Below are 18,874 nucleotides of genomic sequence, written 5' to 3'. Positions count from 1 at the left end.
AAGCAAATTTTCTAAAGAGAAAAAAACTTCTTGACATAGTTGCATATAGTAATGTGAGGTTGTTAAAAATAAATGTATTATGACAAAATCTAACCCATCGTGTATTTTAATGGTAATAAGTAAAAATATAAATATAATTGCCCAAATGTTTGTATTCTGTACATTGAGATGGTTGTCTTTTCATAGAAAATATTGATTTTTTTAAAATGATGTTTTATGACAAAATACATCAAACTTGTTCATGTATTAAAGAAAAATATATAAGGAAAAAGTATTTGATATATTTCAATAAGAGTGGAAAAGTGAATTATGAAAGTATGTTAAAATTTGGACGCTAGGACATAGCCTCACATATTATGATCTGATAGTAAGACTACTTATCTCTGTGAAACTGGTATTAGATACCCCTACATTACATCACATGACATGAGTTAGCTTTGAAAATGCTTTGAATGTTTTTATGATAGGTAAAGTCTTTTTTTTTCTGTGATTACTATCTATGCCGTAAAGATCAAAATAAATGCCTTCAGGGTACAAAATGAGGACCATATGGCCCAGGGAAGGACAGGTTTGTTATCCTGTTAGTTGTTAAACTGTCAGGTGAATTTCTAAGAGTCTATACAGTCTCTGAAGTTTGGGATAGAGATTTATCCTTATGGAATAAGTTATGGGTAGTTTTATTTAAGGACTTATTACTAAATTCAATCATAGTGATTCCTAAGTGTTATTTTCAATAAATAGTCTATGATTCTTATATAATGATATTAAGATCTTTTTTATGATTCTCCTACTTAACTCATTAAACTATTATGTAAAAACCGGGTAATGTGCTCTCAGTATAATCAACACAAAATGGATAAACTGAAGACCTAATACTGTAAAGCTTCTAGAAGGAAATACAGGAAGAAAGCTCTATGACACTGGTCTTGGTAACAATTTTGTAGAGATGACATCAAAATCATAGGAACAAAAGCCAAATTAAACAAGAAGGATTGTATCAAATTAAAAATTTTCTGCACAGTAAAGAAAACAAGAAAATGAAAGGCAATCCACAGAAGAAGAGAAAATATTTACAGTCAATATATCTTATAGGTGGCTAATATCCAAAATATATAAGGAACTCATAGAATTTGATAGCAAAAATAATAATATCCCTATTAAAAATGGGCAAAGGACCTGAATAGACATTTTGTTCTGAGGAAGACAAATGGCCAACAGGTTTATGTAAAGGTGCTCAACATCGCTAATCATTAGAGAAATGAAAATCAAAACCACAATGAGCTAGAACCTCACACTTGTTAGGATGGTTATTATCAAAAAGTCAAAAGATAACAACTGTTAGTGAAGATGTGGAGAAAGGGAACATTGGCATGTAAGGGAATGTAAACTGGGACAGCCATATGGAAAAATGTATGGAGGTTCCACAAAAAACTAAAAATAGAATCACCATATGATCCAGCAATCCCACTCTGGGTATATAGCCAAAGGAAATGAAGTCAGTATTTCAAGGAGATATCTATATTCCCATGTTCATTGCAGCATTACTCACAATAGCCAAGATATGAAATCAACATAGGCATCCACTGACAGAAGAATGGATAAAAAACGTTTATATGTTAAAATTTTGCTATTTTATTCCCTGTGGATTTCAGGGGCATTGATTTTTGACATCTTAAAATATTGTTTTAAATATGATTTTTTTTTACAAAAATATGATACTGAGGCATTGTTAATCAAACTTGTACCTACGTATTCACTCACCAACACATACACACACACACACACACACACACACACACGCCCTGCTTGATCTTCAAACAGATAACTTAAGGCAAAATGCAAGGAATTTCCCATGCATTGAATGCCAGCTTTAGTCACTAAGCTTTGTAGCAATGGAAACAACAGGGCGGGATAGTATTATTGAGACTTAAAAGTAAGACAATTGAGAATCAATATTGAGAAGCAACTGGTTACACAAAGAAGGCAGAATGACCCACAAGTCATCATCACTGATAAAACTCCATTGTACCAATCAAGATATTATTGAACTCACAAGTCCAAGCCATTGAGTAGGCACATAGCTAGAGGTCCCAAATAGGTCTGAAATGCTTCTCTCTCTAGTTGTCAAGAGGAATGTTTCAGAAGTATAAAATACGTACTAACTCATGTGATAAATCAGAAAGAAAAATTAAAAGCCTGTAATAGAATGCATTATCAAAATGTAAAAGAACTTTTTTCCTTATGCGTACCATGAGAATCAAAATTATTAAACAAGATATTTTTGCCTTTAATTACTCTGAGAGGCACCAAATATATTAATATTTATTTTCTTCTTATATGGCCCGTGACAAAATTAATCTCTTCTTCCTTCTTTCTTCCACTGTACTTTGTAGATACACTTTAATTTACATTGTTCTAACCACTGAGAGAACTCAGTGATTCTTAACCCAGAGGAATATGCATAAAATTAAACAGACTTTGTGCATCCAGGATTGCATTACAGCTGCAGAGTATTAACATTTGTGTTGTTGTCCAGGGGCACTGGCTTTATCTTACTCTTAGTTTTATCTTCAGTGGTGTCTAGCGAAGTAATTGATATGCAATATAGATTAGACAAATATTTGTTTAATTAACTGGGGAAAATTTGCATTTTGCTAGCCAGTGCAGTATTTTGGATAATTTTTTTTTTCTTTATTTTGAATGAAAGATGAATCAGGACTTCTTTATTCATGAAGGGTGAAAAGAAGTATGTGTTCAGTATATTTATTTATTTAGAGACAGAGTCTCTCTCTGTTGACCAGGCTGGAGTGCAGTGGCATGATATCAGCTCATTGCAACCTCTGCCTCCCAGGTTCACAGATTCTCCTGCCTCAGCCTCCCAAGTAGCTAGGATTACAGGTGCCTGCCACCACACCAGGCTAATTTTTGTATTTTTAGTAGAAAAGGCATTTCACTATGTTGGCCAGGCTGGTTTTGAACTCCTGACCTCAAGTGATCCACCAAAGTGCTTGGATTACAGACATGAGCCACCGCACCCCACCAGTATTCCTATTTCCCAAAGACTTAAACAATCCTGAATGTAGAGTCAAGATAGATGTTAAAAAATATCTCAGAATTTTATCATTACTATTAAGAAGGATGAGAATTAGTTCTAAAGATTAAAAAAGAAAGGGGAAATACATCTCTCTAATATTGTGGAATACAAGCTTCAAATAATGCATTTTGGGGGTGGGCTAAAAAAATTAACATCTTGGAGACAGCAAACACAAATTTCAGAGTGAATGCAGGATAACAAATTGAATGTGTCACCTTGCTGCCGCACTGGTGATGATCTTCAGGCTGCTGGGATTACGGATAAGCTTGTCCAGAATACTAACAATCTGCTCAAACTTGGGTCTGTTGTTCCTGTCTTTCTGCCAGCAGTCCAGCATCAGCTGATACAAGGCAGCTGGGCAGTCCATGGGGGGTGGCAGTCGATAGCCCTCATCTACAGCTTTAATTACCTGTGTGAGAAGCAAAGTTTTCAGGAACCAGGAAGTGTCACTTATTTTACGTTTTCATGGGCGGGGCTCACAAATATGCTTGTTTTAAAGGTAAGTGGGAAAACTTCTCATTTTTAGTTGCCTAAAAGGATAACAACTGATCAAATAAATACGAAATTATGTATGCCTAAAATATTATATAAAGGAAGATTGAAAGAACATAAATTTAGGAAAGGAGAGTATGTAAAGATCCTTTTTGGGTTAAAATAAAAAGAAATGTGAAATGATAGAGTAAATTTGGTGTTATAAAGAAATTATTATTTGGTTATATAGTTCTCTATGGAAAACACATATGAATGAATATGGACAAAATCACTATACAGGTTTTAGTTATACTGCAGTTCAAATGGTGCCTTCCAAATTATAGTAATTTTTTTTTGTAAAATTCTAAGTGCTGTAAAATTAAGTAACCATTAGTTCATTAGTACTTTTCAACGGTGTAAAGCAGTGACTTTCAAACTTCAATGTGTATTGGAATCTAGAGGTTATCTTATTGGTCACTTATTTCATTACATTTTCACTACAAATGTTTCTTTTGTCTTATTTCTAAACCCTTGCTGGAGGGAAATATGTAAATCTGTAAGAACAATTCAATTAATATAATATCCTTGCAGGACTTGGAAACAGTTTCATTGCTGCTAAATATTTTATTTCAGTGTTACAAACCAGGAGCCACCCAGTCACATTATGTTCCACTTCATTGCACAGCTTGACCTTTTCATCTGAACTCATAACTCATAGACCACAAATACTTACATCCTGATTGGACATCTCCCAGTATGGTCTCTCTCCGTAAGACATCACCTCCCAGAGAACAATCCCATAACTCCATACATCGCTGGCTGACGTGAACTTGCGGTAGGCTATAGCTTCTGGTGATGTCCACCTGATTGGGATCTTCCCTCCCTTTGAATATAAAATCATGTCTACATAAATGAGCAATGCATAGAACATATAATATACATAACATAATCTGAAACTGGACAGAATTTCTCATAGCATTTCTGTTCTGAAATGGAATATGCATTTCTGTGAAACATTTTGATGTTATTCTATTTTAATACCAACCAGAAGTAGCATACCATTTACAGCAAATTTTACTTCCAAATAATTTGGAAGGATTTTGAAATTATATATAAAAAAGAAAATTGCTTAAATATTGACATTTTATATCAACTACGGCATGTCAATTAATCATCTGCAACAAAACAACCTGAAGTAGATGTGATATGACATGTATTAGAATTAAAAGCGGTATCACAAATCAACCTTTATTGATTTAACCTAGATTTATGCTTGACCAAGCAATCGAAGTTCGGAATGTGAATAAGTCAATATTCGTAAAGAACTCAGACACATAATTACTTACAGGTGTTTGTTACCTAAATAAACTCAAAATAAAATTATATTTTAAAAAACTCTCTTCAACACAATAATCATCTTGATTAATTTACTTTGTGCTTCATTTCATCATTAATCATTGACGTGTCTTCTGGATAGTAGGCAAGCACCATATAAATTAGGTACACATAATAATTACATTCCCAGAACTTACAATTTAGAGGGGAATAATATTGCTTTTATGAGTTATGGGAGATATAAAAGCGTAATGTCTATGGAATTTGCTCTTAGTTCAATAAATACATTTAATAAAGATGTACTGATTGTCAACCATATAGGAAGTATTAGGCTAGTTATTTTGGGTGAAACAATGATAAATAACATACTGGCTCTTTTGTTTGGAAAGTGTCAGGCAAACAGGAATAATAATGAGTTACTCTGAAAAACTAAATACAGAACGAAATAGGTATCTAGTATATTGTTTCTCAAACTTTGTAATGCATATAAATCATACACAGCTTACTCCCAGTAAAATGAAAATTTTGATTCAGGAGGTTGAGTGTGTAGCCAGTGTCTGCATTTCCAACGATCTCCACGTGATGCTGGTCCATGGAACTTACCCTGAGTAGTAAGACAGTAGTGAAAGCCACCGTAATGTGGAATGTGGAGCCAAGATTCTCACTAGAGAGACTGAGAAGGGCCCTTATGAATTAAGTGACCTCAATTTCAAGTGAAGTCACTTGAAAGATAAGTACAATATTTGATATAAGAAAAAAGGGATGGATATTTCAAAGAACTCACATCATCAAAATCTTAAGCCATCTTCATCAAAATGTGACCGATTTCTATTGGACCTCATAGCATGCCACTGGATTTGAAGTGATGCTCAAGGGGGCAATATAGTGCTTTACACAAATGGATTAGCAACTTAGGAGACAAGTTTCTAAGGCTTGTTGTGCTGGAGTGTCCTCATCTGTTATTGAGAATGTAATAGTCCTGGTTCAGAGTATTGTTGTGGGACTAAACGACAAATTTCAGTAAAATCTTTAGTCTTTTTCCTAGGACATAGTAAGGACTCAATAAATGTTAGCTCAATACTTTCATATTCTGAGCAAATGGCATACATCAAAGCACAGAGGAGAAAACTGTGTGTTCTAGAAGAACAGTTTCCGGTGTGAAGAAATATAATGGAAGAGGAAGCTAAAATGTCAAATTTTTATTTAATCACAGATGCACTTGGGAAACTTTATCCTGGCTAGGAGAGTGATAAGATTGGAACTAACTCAGTAAAACTGAGCACTTCTCCTTGGTGTTTTGGCACAAATGAGCTGTTCAGGGAGAGTACTGCCAGAAGCTCTTTGAAAAGGTAGAGCTTACACAGTCATGAAGAATGCATGAAACTGTGCAGAGAATTGAGGAAATGGAAAAACACCATCAGCAGGAAGAATAAGCCTGCAAAGACACACAGTGAGCACAATCTTGCTAAGAAGCTACCAGGTGAAGAATAGTTGACAGTTTCTATTGATGAAGTAAAACAAATGAAATTGGAGAGACCAGGGCCAGAGAAAAGACAGCCTTTGAAGTTAGGGAGATAAACTACAGTGTGCAACGTGCACTAAAACCCCCAAAGCACTCATCTACATATGCCTGGACCAAGTTTATGTTTTTATAATTCAAAATTTCAAATACTACCCCTTGACATCGACAAAAGTGGACTTATACATGTGGCAGTGAACAAAATCTACTCAGGATGCCAAATGGAATCATTGGGCCTACTTTCTCCTTCTTAAGAACTCAGAGAACTAACAAAAGTCAAGCAGAGCTGTATTCATAGGACAAGGCAGATACAGTATCTTAAAAATCTCAATTAATTATCTTAGGTCTGTTATAGACACTTGTCATTTTTCTAACCGCCTTTGCTACTTCTCTTTTTCCAGAACCAAATTACTGAAAGCATATAAGTATACTTTCAGTATTACTGAAGGTATATGAGTATACTTATACTGAAAGGATCATTTCAGTATACTTTCAGTCATACTAAAAGTGTAAAGTGTACTTAAATGGCACTAAAAAAAGAAAAAAGGAAAAAAAAGCCCTTTATATGCTGAAAACTTTGTACCTATTTAGAAAATATTAGGCCCAGATATTTGTTGACTTACCATGGTCTCTAGTTGAAATTAAAATAGAGTCATAAGAAAAAAACAATAGGTTGATGACAGCCACGAAAGAGAAGTGTATTTATTTGGTTTAATTCAATCAGGGTTAAAAAGAAACACAGAAGAGTTGTTTCATTTTAAGTGTTTCTTCATTTTCCAGAGAGAAGAGCATTGAGATTAACAGAATTTCTTAAAATAATGATATTCTGAAAGGTGATCTTTTTTAGGAAGAACAGAGCCATATTTCTGCTAAAGCTTGGAAGGAGAATCCTCTTCTACTCTGTTCTAAGTACGGACATAATAATGTTGGAGAGGTATCTGCTGTGGTCGCATGATCATATCTTCAAGGAAAGCTTCACTCACCTGAATCTCTTAACTTGCCTGGGACTTATACAGTATGTTCTCTAATGAAATACATGGTTATAGATTCAAGCAAATTATTTCCAGAATATTTCCCAATTAGATGTGGTCTATTTGTGTACACCTGTGTAAATCTTTTTAAAATGTTTAAAACTTACACAAAGGGGATATATGTTTGGAAAAATGTATAGTAAATTATTTTAATAAGAAAAAGTTAAATTTTCAATTCTGCTCTTCTGGTTGTGTTTTGTAATTGTTGTAGCCTGCACACACATGCACACACACACACACACATATTATTGTTAGAATGACAACTTTAAACCTTTCAATGTAACATACTTGCTGATCAGGTGACCTTTACACTATCTTTACCTTCGTACTAATTTTTAACAAAATATTCTGGCTCTTAGCTCACTGTAGTACCTTGGAAAAAGTATCTCGGCCACATTGTGCAGTAGATACCTGTGAAATGACAAAGGCCTCCTGCTACAAGATTTGCTAGCTTTGGAAATGTAGGTATGGTCTTTTCACTTGTGTCATCCGGTTTTTGATTTACACTTTCCTTTTCCTTTTTGTCTCTTAACTATACCAAGAGTTCAGTTGTTGCCCTTATGGGAAAGCATGAGGAAGTGGGGCAATCTAATTTATTTTCATTTTATTTTGGACATGTTATTACAAACACTCAAAAATTAAGTGGCATTCAATCAGTTCAACAATGAAACCAGGGTGCAGTGCTTTAAATGTTTCTGTAATTTATCCAGATACTGCTATTGATCAACTTTTGTTGTACCAGTTCTTTTCCTTGCTGGCCAGATTCTGTCACAGGTCACAGTTAATTGAGCTTATATACTTAGAAGTAAGCATATTTATTTTTATTTTTAATGAAAAACTCTTAATTTATATTTTTATATATGATATCCAAACAATTCAGTCTAAAAGAAGAGCTGGGGCTAATTTAAACTCTTTCTTTAGAAGAAGATGTGAATGAGTGATTTGCTTTGCCCAATTTTAGTGCTGAAGTCCATAGACAGGTCTGGAGTTCAGTGGTGTCGTGCGTTCTCGGCTCACTGCAACCTCCCCCTCTCAGGCTCAAGCAATTCTTGTGCCTCAGCCTCCTTAGTAGCTGGGATTAGAGGTGTGCGCCACCAAGCCTGGCTAATTTTTGTATTTTTGATAGAGACAAGGTTTTGCCATGTTGGCCAGGCTAGTCTCTAACTCCTGGCCTCAAGTCATTTTCCCACCTCCACCTACCAATGTGCTGGGGTTACAGGTGTGAGCCATCGCACCTGGCCAAGAGTTAGCTGTTTAGCCTAGAATTTATTCAATATTCATGAAACATTTAGCCTTTTCATTAGAGAATTTTCATTATCTGCTAATAGGTAGCTTATTAGAATGATTAGTTTAGCTCCAATAATGAAATAATCACAGATTCAAGACTCTTGTCTCTTTTCTATCTAACCGTATTGTAAATGATGCCATCCATCATTGAGGGAATCAGGAAGAGAATAAAGGTGATTGAGAATTATATATTATTATTTAGAAAATTTTGTCATTTGTCATGAATTTATAATATATATGAAACAATTTAAAAAGTGTCTGCTCCTCAGTAGAGTGTTCAATAAATGTTATGCCTGTTCCTTTCTTTCAATTCCCTTTAACTGATACATTTACTGTCGATATAACAAATTTATTAAAAGACGCTACAAGGGAAAGCTCACTGTTAACTACAAAGAACAATTCAAATTTAGCAATTAATACTAAATCAGATAAAAAGAAATTTTTAAAAATTCTCTTTTTCCATGGCAAGCAAATAACATCAAATTGCTCTGGCTTTAAAAATAAAAGAATAATAAACCAACATTGTACACATTTAATTTGAAGTAAAAAAAATCAAACTACAGGTGAAATTTCAAACCAGCAAGATTATTATGGAATTTAAGAAAAGATAGATGCATACATTCTCATAAACTCTTTAAATTCTTCATTGTAGTTTCAAACTCTTTATGTTCAACACTAGTAAAAGTAGTAGTAGCAGTGCCTGTCATATCAGTTGCAACAAATAAAAATAGTAAACCCGGACTATTATTTCAAATCATAAGCTTATGAAAAACTGAATAGATTATAAAGCTGAAGATAAAGAGTATTAACTCACATGAACCTGTGCTCTCCATAAACAATACACATTCACTACAGAGAGCAATTTTCTTCTTTAGGTATTATCTTGGCAAATGTGCAGTGTAGGCGTTCAACAGATGCTCACTGATCTTAATTGAATTCCCCCTTTGAGCACGCTATCTTCCCAAATACATGGTCTTTCTTCTTGGGAGGCTTTTTTCCCTGCTTTCTGTAACTGGTAAAGTTCTTATCTGAACATCTTGGTCAAATGTAAACTCTTTGGGTGAACATCTGGGAGTCTTCCAGCAAGAGTTGGTCATTCCATCCTCTGTGATCCTTCTGCTTTATTATCCTGCCTAATCTGGGATGTAGAGGAATAACCACCTGCCCCCCTTCACCACTGTATTCCCCCAGTTTAAAGTATGTCTTATTTTCTACCTCTGCTGTTTACGAAACTTTGTTGCTTGCAAAAAAGCATGTTGTTCTGTCAAGTGAGAATATGATTTATTTTGTGGACTTGGCAAAGTAGATTTTACTAAAGATTTCTGATAATTTTGAGCATTTTAAATGTGCAGTTCATTTTCAGTTGATAATGAGTTACATCTAGTTTTTCACAATATATGTGAATGTGAATGAGCCAATATAAACATAATAGTTTATTTTCTTAAATCATACTGCTTTCTAATGTCCTCTTTTTTCTTATGCTACTATTTAATAGTGTTGTTACATTAATACATTTTAAGAACTCCACAATGATAGTCAGCATAAGATTCACTGAGCATCAACTTTTTTAGAGTATCTGTAGAATTATGAAAATATGTCACAGGATGTTGTATGGATTGTGTGTTTTAGAGTTTGTAGAATGCTATAAAGATTTTCATTTGACTCCATAAACAATACACATTCTACATCAACTGCTTCAATATTAATGTTGTAGCTACTTTACCAACCTAAAAATACAATTAATTAAAAAATAATTTTAGTCTACACACATGGACATTACCCCTTTGTAGAATGAGGCTAAGTAAAATGTTAAAACATTAAAAAAATTACACAAGGGTAAGACTTATATACTAACTAAAATATCTGATATATTGATCTTCCGGAGGTATACATCTATGTATGATTTTACTCCATGATGTCTTAATAAAATGAAAATAGAACATCAAAACTAAAGTGGCTATGTTTGAAATTTAGAGCCTGGGGTGGAGGGTGGTAAGTAATTTCAAGTGTTTAATTGAAACCAAATGAAAATAAAATTTGAACAGTCACACAAGACTTATGATTTGTGGCATTATGTTTGTGATAGCTTCAAGTTCCACATTCTGGGAGGCCTGATAACAGATGGCTAGTCTGTTGCACATTTTTTCACAAATGGTACAGTCTATATTGTCCCATGCAACTTGCAGTCCAATATGGACAGGAAAAAATAGAAAGTACCTGAGAGAAACATTTGATCCCCACTCTCATTCTTTGCACATGATGGGAAGCTTGTAGGCAAGGTTTCTCTAGAAGGGCACTGTTGACCTTTCACCCCAGATCATTCTTTGCTGTAACGGCTGTCCTGTGCATTGTAGGATATCTAACAGCCCTTCTGCCGCTGTCATCGAGATTACATTAGCATCTCCCCAGTTTGTGACAGCCAAAAATGCCTCTAGACAATACCAAGTATCTTCTGGGGAACAAAATCATCCCCATTTGAGAACTACTGCTTTGAATGTCATACAATCATCAAGGGAAAGTAATGCACATGAGGTCTACAAATTATCTGGGATTTTATATTGACTAAGTGAAATCAACTTTCTAGGGATATTTTATACCTGTCACAGGCTATACCTTTACTAATAGAAAAGCAGGGGTCAAGTTCACCAGAGCCAATCTTCTAATACTTGGGTTTTGATGATGTAATAATATCCCTTCTGGATTTTTTTTATGTTTTATTTTATTTTCTCCTTTCTTCTTTTTTCCTATCTTCCTTCCTTTTCTTTTTCTTTTTTAGGATAACTTCCTGTTAATTTAAGCTTTGCTAGTAAAACTTAAATTAACTTTATAAATTAAGCATCAATTTTTTTAATTAAATGGAGGTATCAGTAACCAAGCATTTTAGTAAGATACAAGTGCTTGCTCCAACAGCAAACACTGTCTACAGCTACAAAAACGTAAACGTTATTGGCATAGAGAGACACTGAATAAGAGTCCTTGAGGGCCCAATTTGGTTCTGAAATATGGTTAAAAGAAGAAGCTGGGGCAATAAATTTTAACTGAGTCACACTTTACAATAAGACTTGCTGCATTTAAGCTGAGGATCTGTAGTTCTGAGACTATCAAACTAAAATAAATTGAATATATAGGAGTCTAAGTTTCCTACAAGTAATTCATCACAGAGCTTATGCATATTTCTGTTCTTGATTGTGACCACAAAAATTCCTCTTCCCTTCTCACCTCCCACCTCAACAAATTCAAGCTCATATTGCATGACTATTATTTTTTTCTGGTTTAGAAATTGCTTTCCCAGCTTATATATGTGAAGGACATTTTTAAAATGTAGATGCTTTAGAGGGATGTGCCACACTAGGCATTCAGAATATTATAAAAGCACAGCTAGTCACTATAAAAGTTATTTATGAAGATGTGTTTTTTAACCATATTTAAACATTTAAAATGAAGCATTTACTTTCACTGGTCTCTATATCCTAATGTAAGCTCCCAAGATATATTTATGTATTTCAGAAAAGCTTCCAATTGCTTGGAGCAAGCCCAGAATCATAGCGTATGGAGTGTATCTAAAACCTCAATTTTAGAAAGACCTCCAATTCAAACTTAAGAGAATCAGAAGCTAATGTTTGCTCCTTACATCTCCAATGCCAAACCTTCAGCCAGTTCCTCCAAGTGCTGACTTCTTATTTAGGTATAGCTAAATAACTGGAGGTACAGGGTAAGTTTAGTCATTTGCTCCATTTGGATTCCGAAGTTTAATAAGAATCAGGAGTCTTGGTTTCTGGGCTCAGTTTTGACCCTCCTATTTAATTTTAGCCAAGTGTCTTAACCTCTCTGCACAGCTGTCTTGTCATTCAAAAACAGGGTCATGGACTATATAAAATTTGACTTTACATTCAGTTTTATCTAACAGCTTAACAGCTTTGCTGACTTATGAACCATAGCTCTTTCAACTTTCTATCTTAAACCTACATGAATATCAAGGATGCTGACATTTTCAATGTTAATTATTTTGGACTCTTAAAGAAAGACTAACTTTGGAATAAATTGCATATTCACATGGGTGTCACCTCGACTTATGTCTATAGAGTTTTACAGAAAATTTAAAGGAGATGAATAAAGTGCTACAGGTAAAGATGCCAGTGATTCTCTGGAAAAGGCATTACATAACTGCTAAACTCCACTCCAGGATTAGTTGAGAGTCTAAAACCTTGTCCACTTTGCCTAGAAACAGCAGTTAGATGAGGAATCACACAGTAACCCTGTTCTTGAAAGATTCTGCAGTTCAGTTCCCTAAGCTCAATGAATTTAGACAGTTCAATGAGACATGCGGCTAAAAGCCTGAATTTTTCAGGAGCTTAACTGAAGTCAGCTCATGCAGTATGGGTTACGGGGCTTCAAGTTCTGATTTCCAAAGAGAAGGAGTGTAATTGCTGAAATCTCTGGGTATTGAGGCATAATATCACATAGCTGCCAAATGTTTCTCTAATTATATGTACAAATCTCTGCCTGCCGATTTAGGAAAGGCTTGCTGGTTATAGTTCACATTTCCTGTTTTTGAGCTTTGTCAGGTTATACTTAGAGTGACAAAGGACTTTGGAGAGTTTATCTGAGTAAACCCAAGTAATTGAGTATTTAACCTGGAGGGAAATATTAGCTACTCAGGTTAAAAGTGGAACTATAGAGATAAATTATTTGGCTAAAAGATTTAGCATCTGTCCATTGTCACGGACTAAAATTCATTCACTGCAGACAACAAGGTGAAGGGTGATCCAACAAGGCTCCCAAAGGAAGCATCTAGTCTTATCCCCAGTAGTTCAAATCTCAGAGCCACTGAGAGAATAGTTTCAGCAAATGTTGATTGCCACAAGACATCAGAGATAAATGATCCTTTAGGTAGCAAAACCTCATTCTTTGAACTTTTGAGATCTTTCAACCTCATGTGAAATGATTAAGCATTTCCTGAAATACAGGAAAATCTCCATATTCCAAATTATTATAATGGCTATCCAGGAAATAAAACACAAACTCATAAGGCTTCTGTTACTTTCAGACTCTCATGAAACAGTGTAAAAACTAAGTAATCTGATGTATGATATCTATCTTCAACAAAAATAATGCAAAAATTGGGGAGTAAGTCTATATATATATATATATATATATGCCCTAATATGAGTCTGGCTTTTTTAAAAGTTCAATGAGGTTTTAAATGTTAAATTTTGTATTTTTTATATGTATTCAATCTCTACTTTTTAAAATCTCTAATTTTTTTTTTTTTGGGATACCAAAATGTGTATTTTCAGCTTACATCACGAGAAAAAGCAGCCAAGGATTATAACCAGAAATTGAAGGAGAAATTTCAGCATTATCCGCATATAAAACGTATAGCTCGTCATCGACATCTACCAAAATCTGTCTACAGCCAGATTCAGGAACAGCGCATCATGAAAGAAGCTCATCGACGAAAAGTATGTTTTGAGGCATTTGACTCTATCTATTACCCTTTTCTTTTTTTTTTTTTTTAAGTTATAGTAATTCAAAGTCTGAAATTGTAGCACTCTGAACACAATTTTTTGAAGAAGCGATGGTAAATTAGTAGAAACATAGCAGGGGATACTGACAATTTGCAATTGAAATGATAGAAATAATATTAAATTCATTCTAATAATTGTTTTGAGATAAGGTCTCACTCTGTTGCCCCAGCCTAAAGTGCAACGGCGTAACCAAGGCTCACTGCAGCCCTGACCTCCTGGGCTCAAGTGACCCTCCCACGTCAGCCTCCTGAGTAGCTGAGACTAAAGGCATGCATCACCAATAGAAAAAGAGGACTAGTTACTATTAGCTTGACATTTAGTCTGAGCTAAATCATTAATCTAATGACTTAAATGGTCTTCCTGCAAGATGGGCCTCTTGGAATCAATGCAGCTATTAAAATTATTCTATTCAATTGAAAATTAGTGAAAGCAAAATTAATGTTTCTTTAGCCTCAGTATTTGCTCCTTCATTCAAACCCATTTGCTGCTCTAGTGTCATTTTACCAATTTCTCTGACGATCCTATGTAAAATTGCATTCTCCAGACTGTCTGCATTCCTCATTTTACTTTTCTGCCTTTACTTGTGTGCTCCTGTGTTCCACTTCACAATTATAGTTTTAATTTTTCAGCACATAAACCTGGATAGTTGTTTTTCACATGTTTAAATGTTCATGCTACTCATCTCTCTGAAATAGATGGGTAGAAAGTACTAGACTTTTCATTAAGTTTCGATTCAACATTAATCACTAAAATCACTGAACCTTTGAGAGTTTTCTAGTTACTGAATAAGTGGCTGTATTTTCTGATGCTACATGCAGGCATATTCATATTGATCATAAGAGGGGAGGCAATAAATTCATAGTTGACATTTTTTTGGTTCACAGTTTAAAATAATTTTACTATATGAAGGACACAAATTAGATATTTTGTTATTACCTTTTTCATTTAGGTATAAATGACATGTGACATATATTACTTATCAAATTAATATGTGTCTTTTGTATTATACCAATTTTGATATGCATGGTTTTTTTTAGTTCTTGAAAATGTTACAGAACAAAGGCTCCTGTTTTCTGTTATTTATGTTATTAGATTGGAGTTACCTGAAAGGAAATATTTAACCTCTTAGCTTTTAACCACTTGCTTGGCCACTTTTGTTTTTTTGCCTTATCCTTAAAATGAAATCAAATAGGCTGGGCACGGTAGCTCACGCCTGTAATCCCAGCACTTTGGGAGGCCAAGGCTGACGGATCAGGAGATCAGGAGATCGAGACCATCCTGGCTAACATGGTGAAACTCCGTCTCTACTAAAAATACAAACAATTAGCCGGGCGTGGTGGCAGGCCCCTGTGGTCCCAGCTACTCGGGAGGCTGAGGCAGGAGAATGGCGTGAACCCAGGAGGCGGAGCTTGCAGTGAGCCGAGATCCCACCACTGTACTCCAGCCTGGGCGACAGAGTGAGACTCCATCTCAAAAAAACAAAACAAAAATGAAATCAAATAAAACAAAATTGTACTAGAATATATCTGGCATCTATGTGGCAGAGTCACAGATCTAAAAAGCCAAATAAATTATTATGTAAAATAAAATATTCTAACAAAATCCAGTTAGTATTTACTAAGTAGGCAACTTCAGAATAGAAATGAAAACAAAAACATCTAATAATGGAGAATATAGCCAAGGACAACTCAATTTTGTTTTCTCAAATTTTCCAACTCAGTTTATGTGGTAATTATGCTCCCAAAATGAACTTAAGGACATAGGAAGAATTGAAGTGATGGATTACCCAGCATCTAAATAAGATAAAAGTCGGTACTTTCAGTAACTTGATCCTGTGTAAAACAGAAAATTAAACACTACCATTTTCGAATTTTGGATTCCATGTACTTCAACATATGAATATAGAAAGATTCATCTATATAGATGCATGAATGCATATATACAAAAATACTAACCAGTTAAAAATAAAATTTCATAAAAGCAAAAATTGAAAAATCATTCAGTGGCAAACTGTTCTACAATAGTGTTATGATTCTGTTAGAATGAAGTAAAGTAAATTAGTAGACCAGGGCAAAAATACAACAAACATGTTATAATTATACTTTCAAAGTCACACGATGAGAAACCAAAGGAAAGGAATTAATTTTTGAGTTTTTTTTTTTTTTTCAGACACAAAACTTCTTTGATGATTTAAATTTGTGGAGCTAAATGGTCTAATCATATCCATCCCAAACGAAATCCAGGGACTTTCAAGATGATTTGCAAACTTTGGTATGCAGCTACAGTTCTGCTTTCATGGCTACTTCTTTAAAATATATTATATCACATAAAACTGTGCCATAATTTAGATTTATATCAGTGAATAATGACAAAAATATTCATTTAGTTATTAAGGGGCTTTTTTCCTAGTAAAGTATCTGTAACAGTGGCTTTCAATCTGTCATCCAAGCATGTATGTGGGTCCCCAAGAGCATTTTAGGGGTCCACAAGATAGAAACTATTTTCATAATAATCCTGAAACTTCATAGCCTTATTCATTCTGAACATCCCATGGGGGTACAGTGGAGTTTTACAGGATGCATAATAATATTGTATAATGGAAAATATCAACATTTGCAATTTCTGCATAACACAGCAGTGAGAAATGAGAAGAAATAAGAAGTCAGTATTGGGGAAAAAAAATCTGATTTCTTACACAATATCTTCATGTAAAAGAGAAAATAAACATAAAAATGTATAGTACTATCTTAGCTGACCCTTTCATATCAGGCATGCTATTGAGAACATAGGGAAGGAAAGCTTGTGATACACCTAAGACAGTATAGAACACGGTGTGAGAAAATATCTGAGTGTCTGATCAATTAAGTTTTGAGCTTAGATGTTTCCTCAACTCCTCAAATACTCTTCAAAGTTTAAGAAGTTTTAAATACATAATTAGATTATATAATTTCTATACATTCCTCTATCCTGCCTGTTACTCACAGAGATGTTTTAAACCAAGAGCAACAGACATTCTATGTTCAGTATTCTTTTCCACCGACATTGATTCAAATGTCCTTCATGACTCTTCAGTGCAACTATGCTCTACTTACAGGCAATAACTTTCAGAGGAGCAACCAGGAAAGGGTCACTGCATTGAGGCACCAAATGTTAATCTCCAAATTGTAGAAAGTTCAGACACTAGATGAACTGTGTTAAACAACTTCAGACACTAGATGAACTGCGTTAAACGTTATTAATGTGACTGACTTTTTAATGCAGATTAACCAGGATTTGTTATCCAAAAGGAATGCCTCAGCAAATTGTTTTGAATGGTGAACTTGTTTTTCTGAAATAACAATAATCAGAGCACACTAAATCAAATAAACAAGACAGATGTCTAAGCTGGATATACTGCTTTGGGTTGACAAACAGACAATATATACACAAAAATGTGATAGTATTTTTTCTTTTTCTTTTCTTCTTCCTTTTAAATTTATTATTATTTATTTATTTTTTGAAAAAGGGTCCTGCTCCATCACCAGGCTTTAGCTCACTGCAGCTTCAACCTCCTGGACTCAAGTGATCTTTCCACCTCAGCCTCCTGAGTAGTTGGGACCACAGGTGACTATCTCCATGCCTAAAATATGTTTTTATTTTTATTTATTAATTATTATTATTATTATTGAGATGGATTCTCACTCTGTCCCCCAGGCTAGAGTGCAATGGCACAATCTCCGTTCACTGCAACCTCTGCCTCCCAGGTTCAAGCAATTCTTATGCCTCAGCCTCCCAAGTAGCTGGGATTACAGGCGCACGCCACCATACCCAGCTAATTTTTGTATTTTTAGTAGACACAGGGTTTCACCATGTTGGCCAGGCTGGTATTGAGCTTCTGACCTCAGGTGATCCACCTGCTTTAGCCTCCCAAAGTGCTGGGATTACAGGCATGAGCCACCGCACCTGTCCTATATTATTTTAATATATATACACACATATATATAGTATTTATATATAACATATATATTTTATTTATATATAAATATAGATATAGCATTATATATAAAATTATATATACTATATATAGTATATACACTCTTTATATGGATATAGTATTTATATAGATATAGCATTTATATGTAAAAGTGTATATAGACTATATTATTTATATATAAAATATATATTATTTATATATTAATATATATTTACATATAAATATATATATTAGTATATATATTAGTATATATTTATATATTTTTTAAAAGAGATGAAGTCTTGCTATGTTGCCCAGACTGGTCTCAAACTCCTGAGCTTAAGAGGTCCTCCTGCCTTGGCCACTTGAAGTGTCAAGATTATAGGCATGAGCCACCCCACTCTGCTTATCGAGACCAGATTTTATCTTAGTCAAGCCTATATCCCAAAATACTACCTGCTTAAAAATATTTGATTAATGCATCAGTTATAATTTAGCTTTAAATATAATTCCAAAAGAGAAATTCCCAAAACATTTTGTGCAATATCAGCATTCCTGGAGTAAGTATACATTTATTTCCAAAAGGAAAACTTAGAATGCTGCCTCATTTAGCTGTTTGGTATATTTGTTTTTTTAAAAAATTGAAGTCTTATTACT

General features: G+C 34.2%; 1 protein-coding gene across 5 annotated transcripts in view; it reads right to left on the bottom strand.

Annotated features, from left to right (window-relative positions):
* Positions 1–18,874, bottom strand: part of EPHA3 (EPH receptor A3) — a 367,456-nt gene that overhangs the window by 22,284 nt on the left and 326,298 nt on the right. For all 5 annotated transcript variants that reach the window (XM_002813414.4, XM_054551689.2, XM_054551690.2 and 2 more), the window contains exons 14-15: positions 4,299–4,448; positions 3,310–3,503 (exon numbers count right to left, since the gene is read on the bottom strand). In XM_002813414.4, the coding sequence (XP_002813460.4) occupies positions 3,310–3,503; positions 4,299–4,448 (344 nt within the window). The remainder of the gene's footprint in view (positions 1–3,309; positions 3,504–4,298; positions 4,449–18,874) is intronic.

Source organism: Pongo abelii, chromosome 2 (genome assembly GCF_028885655.2).
Source record: "Pongo abelii isolate AG06213 chromosome 2, NHGRI_mPonAbe1-v2.0_pri, whole genome shotgun sequence".
Lineage (NCBI taxonomy): Eukaryota > Metazoa > Chordata > Mammalia > Primates > Hominidae > Pongo > Pongo abelii.
The sequence above is the reverse complement of the archived record's forward strand: the minus strand, read 5'-3'. Positions and strand labels throughout refer to the sequence as shown.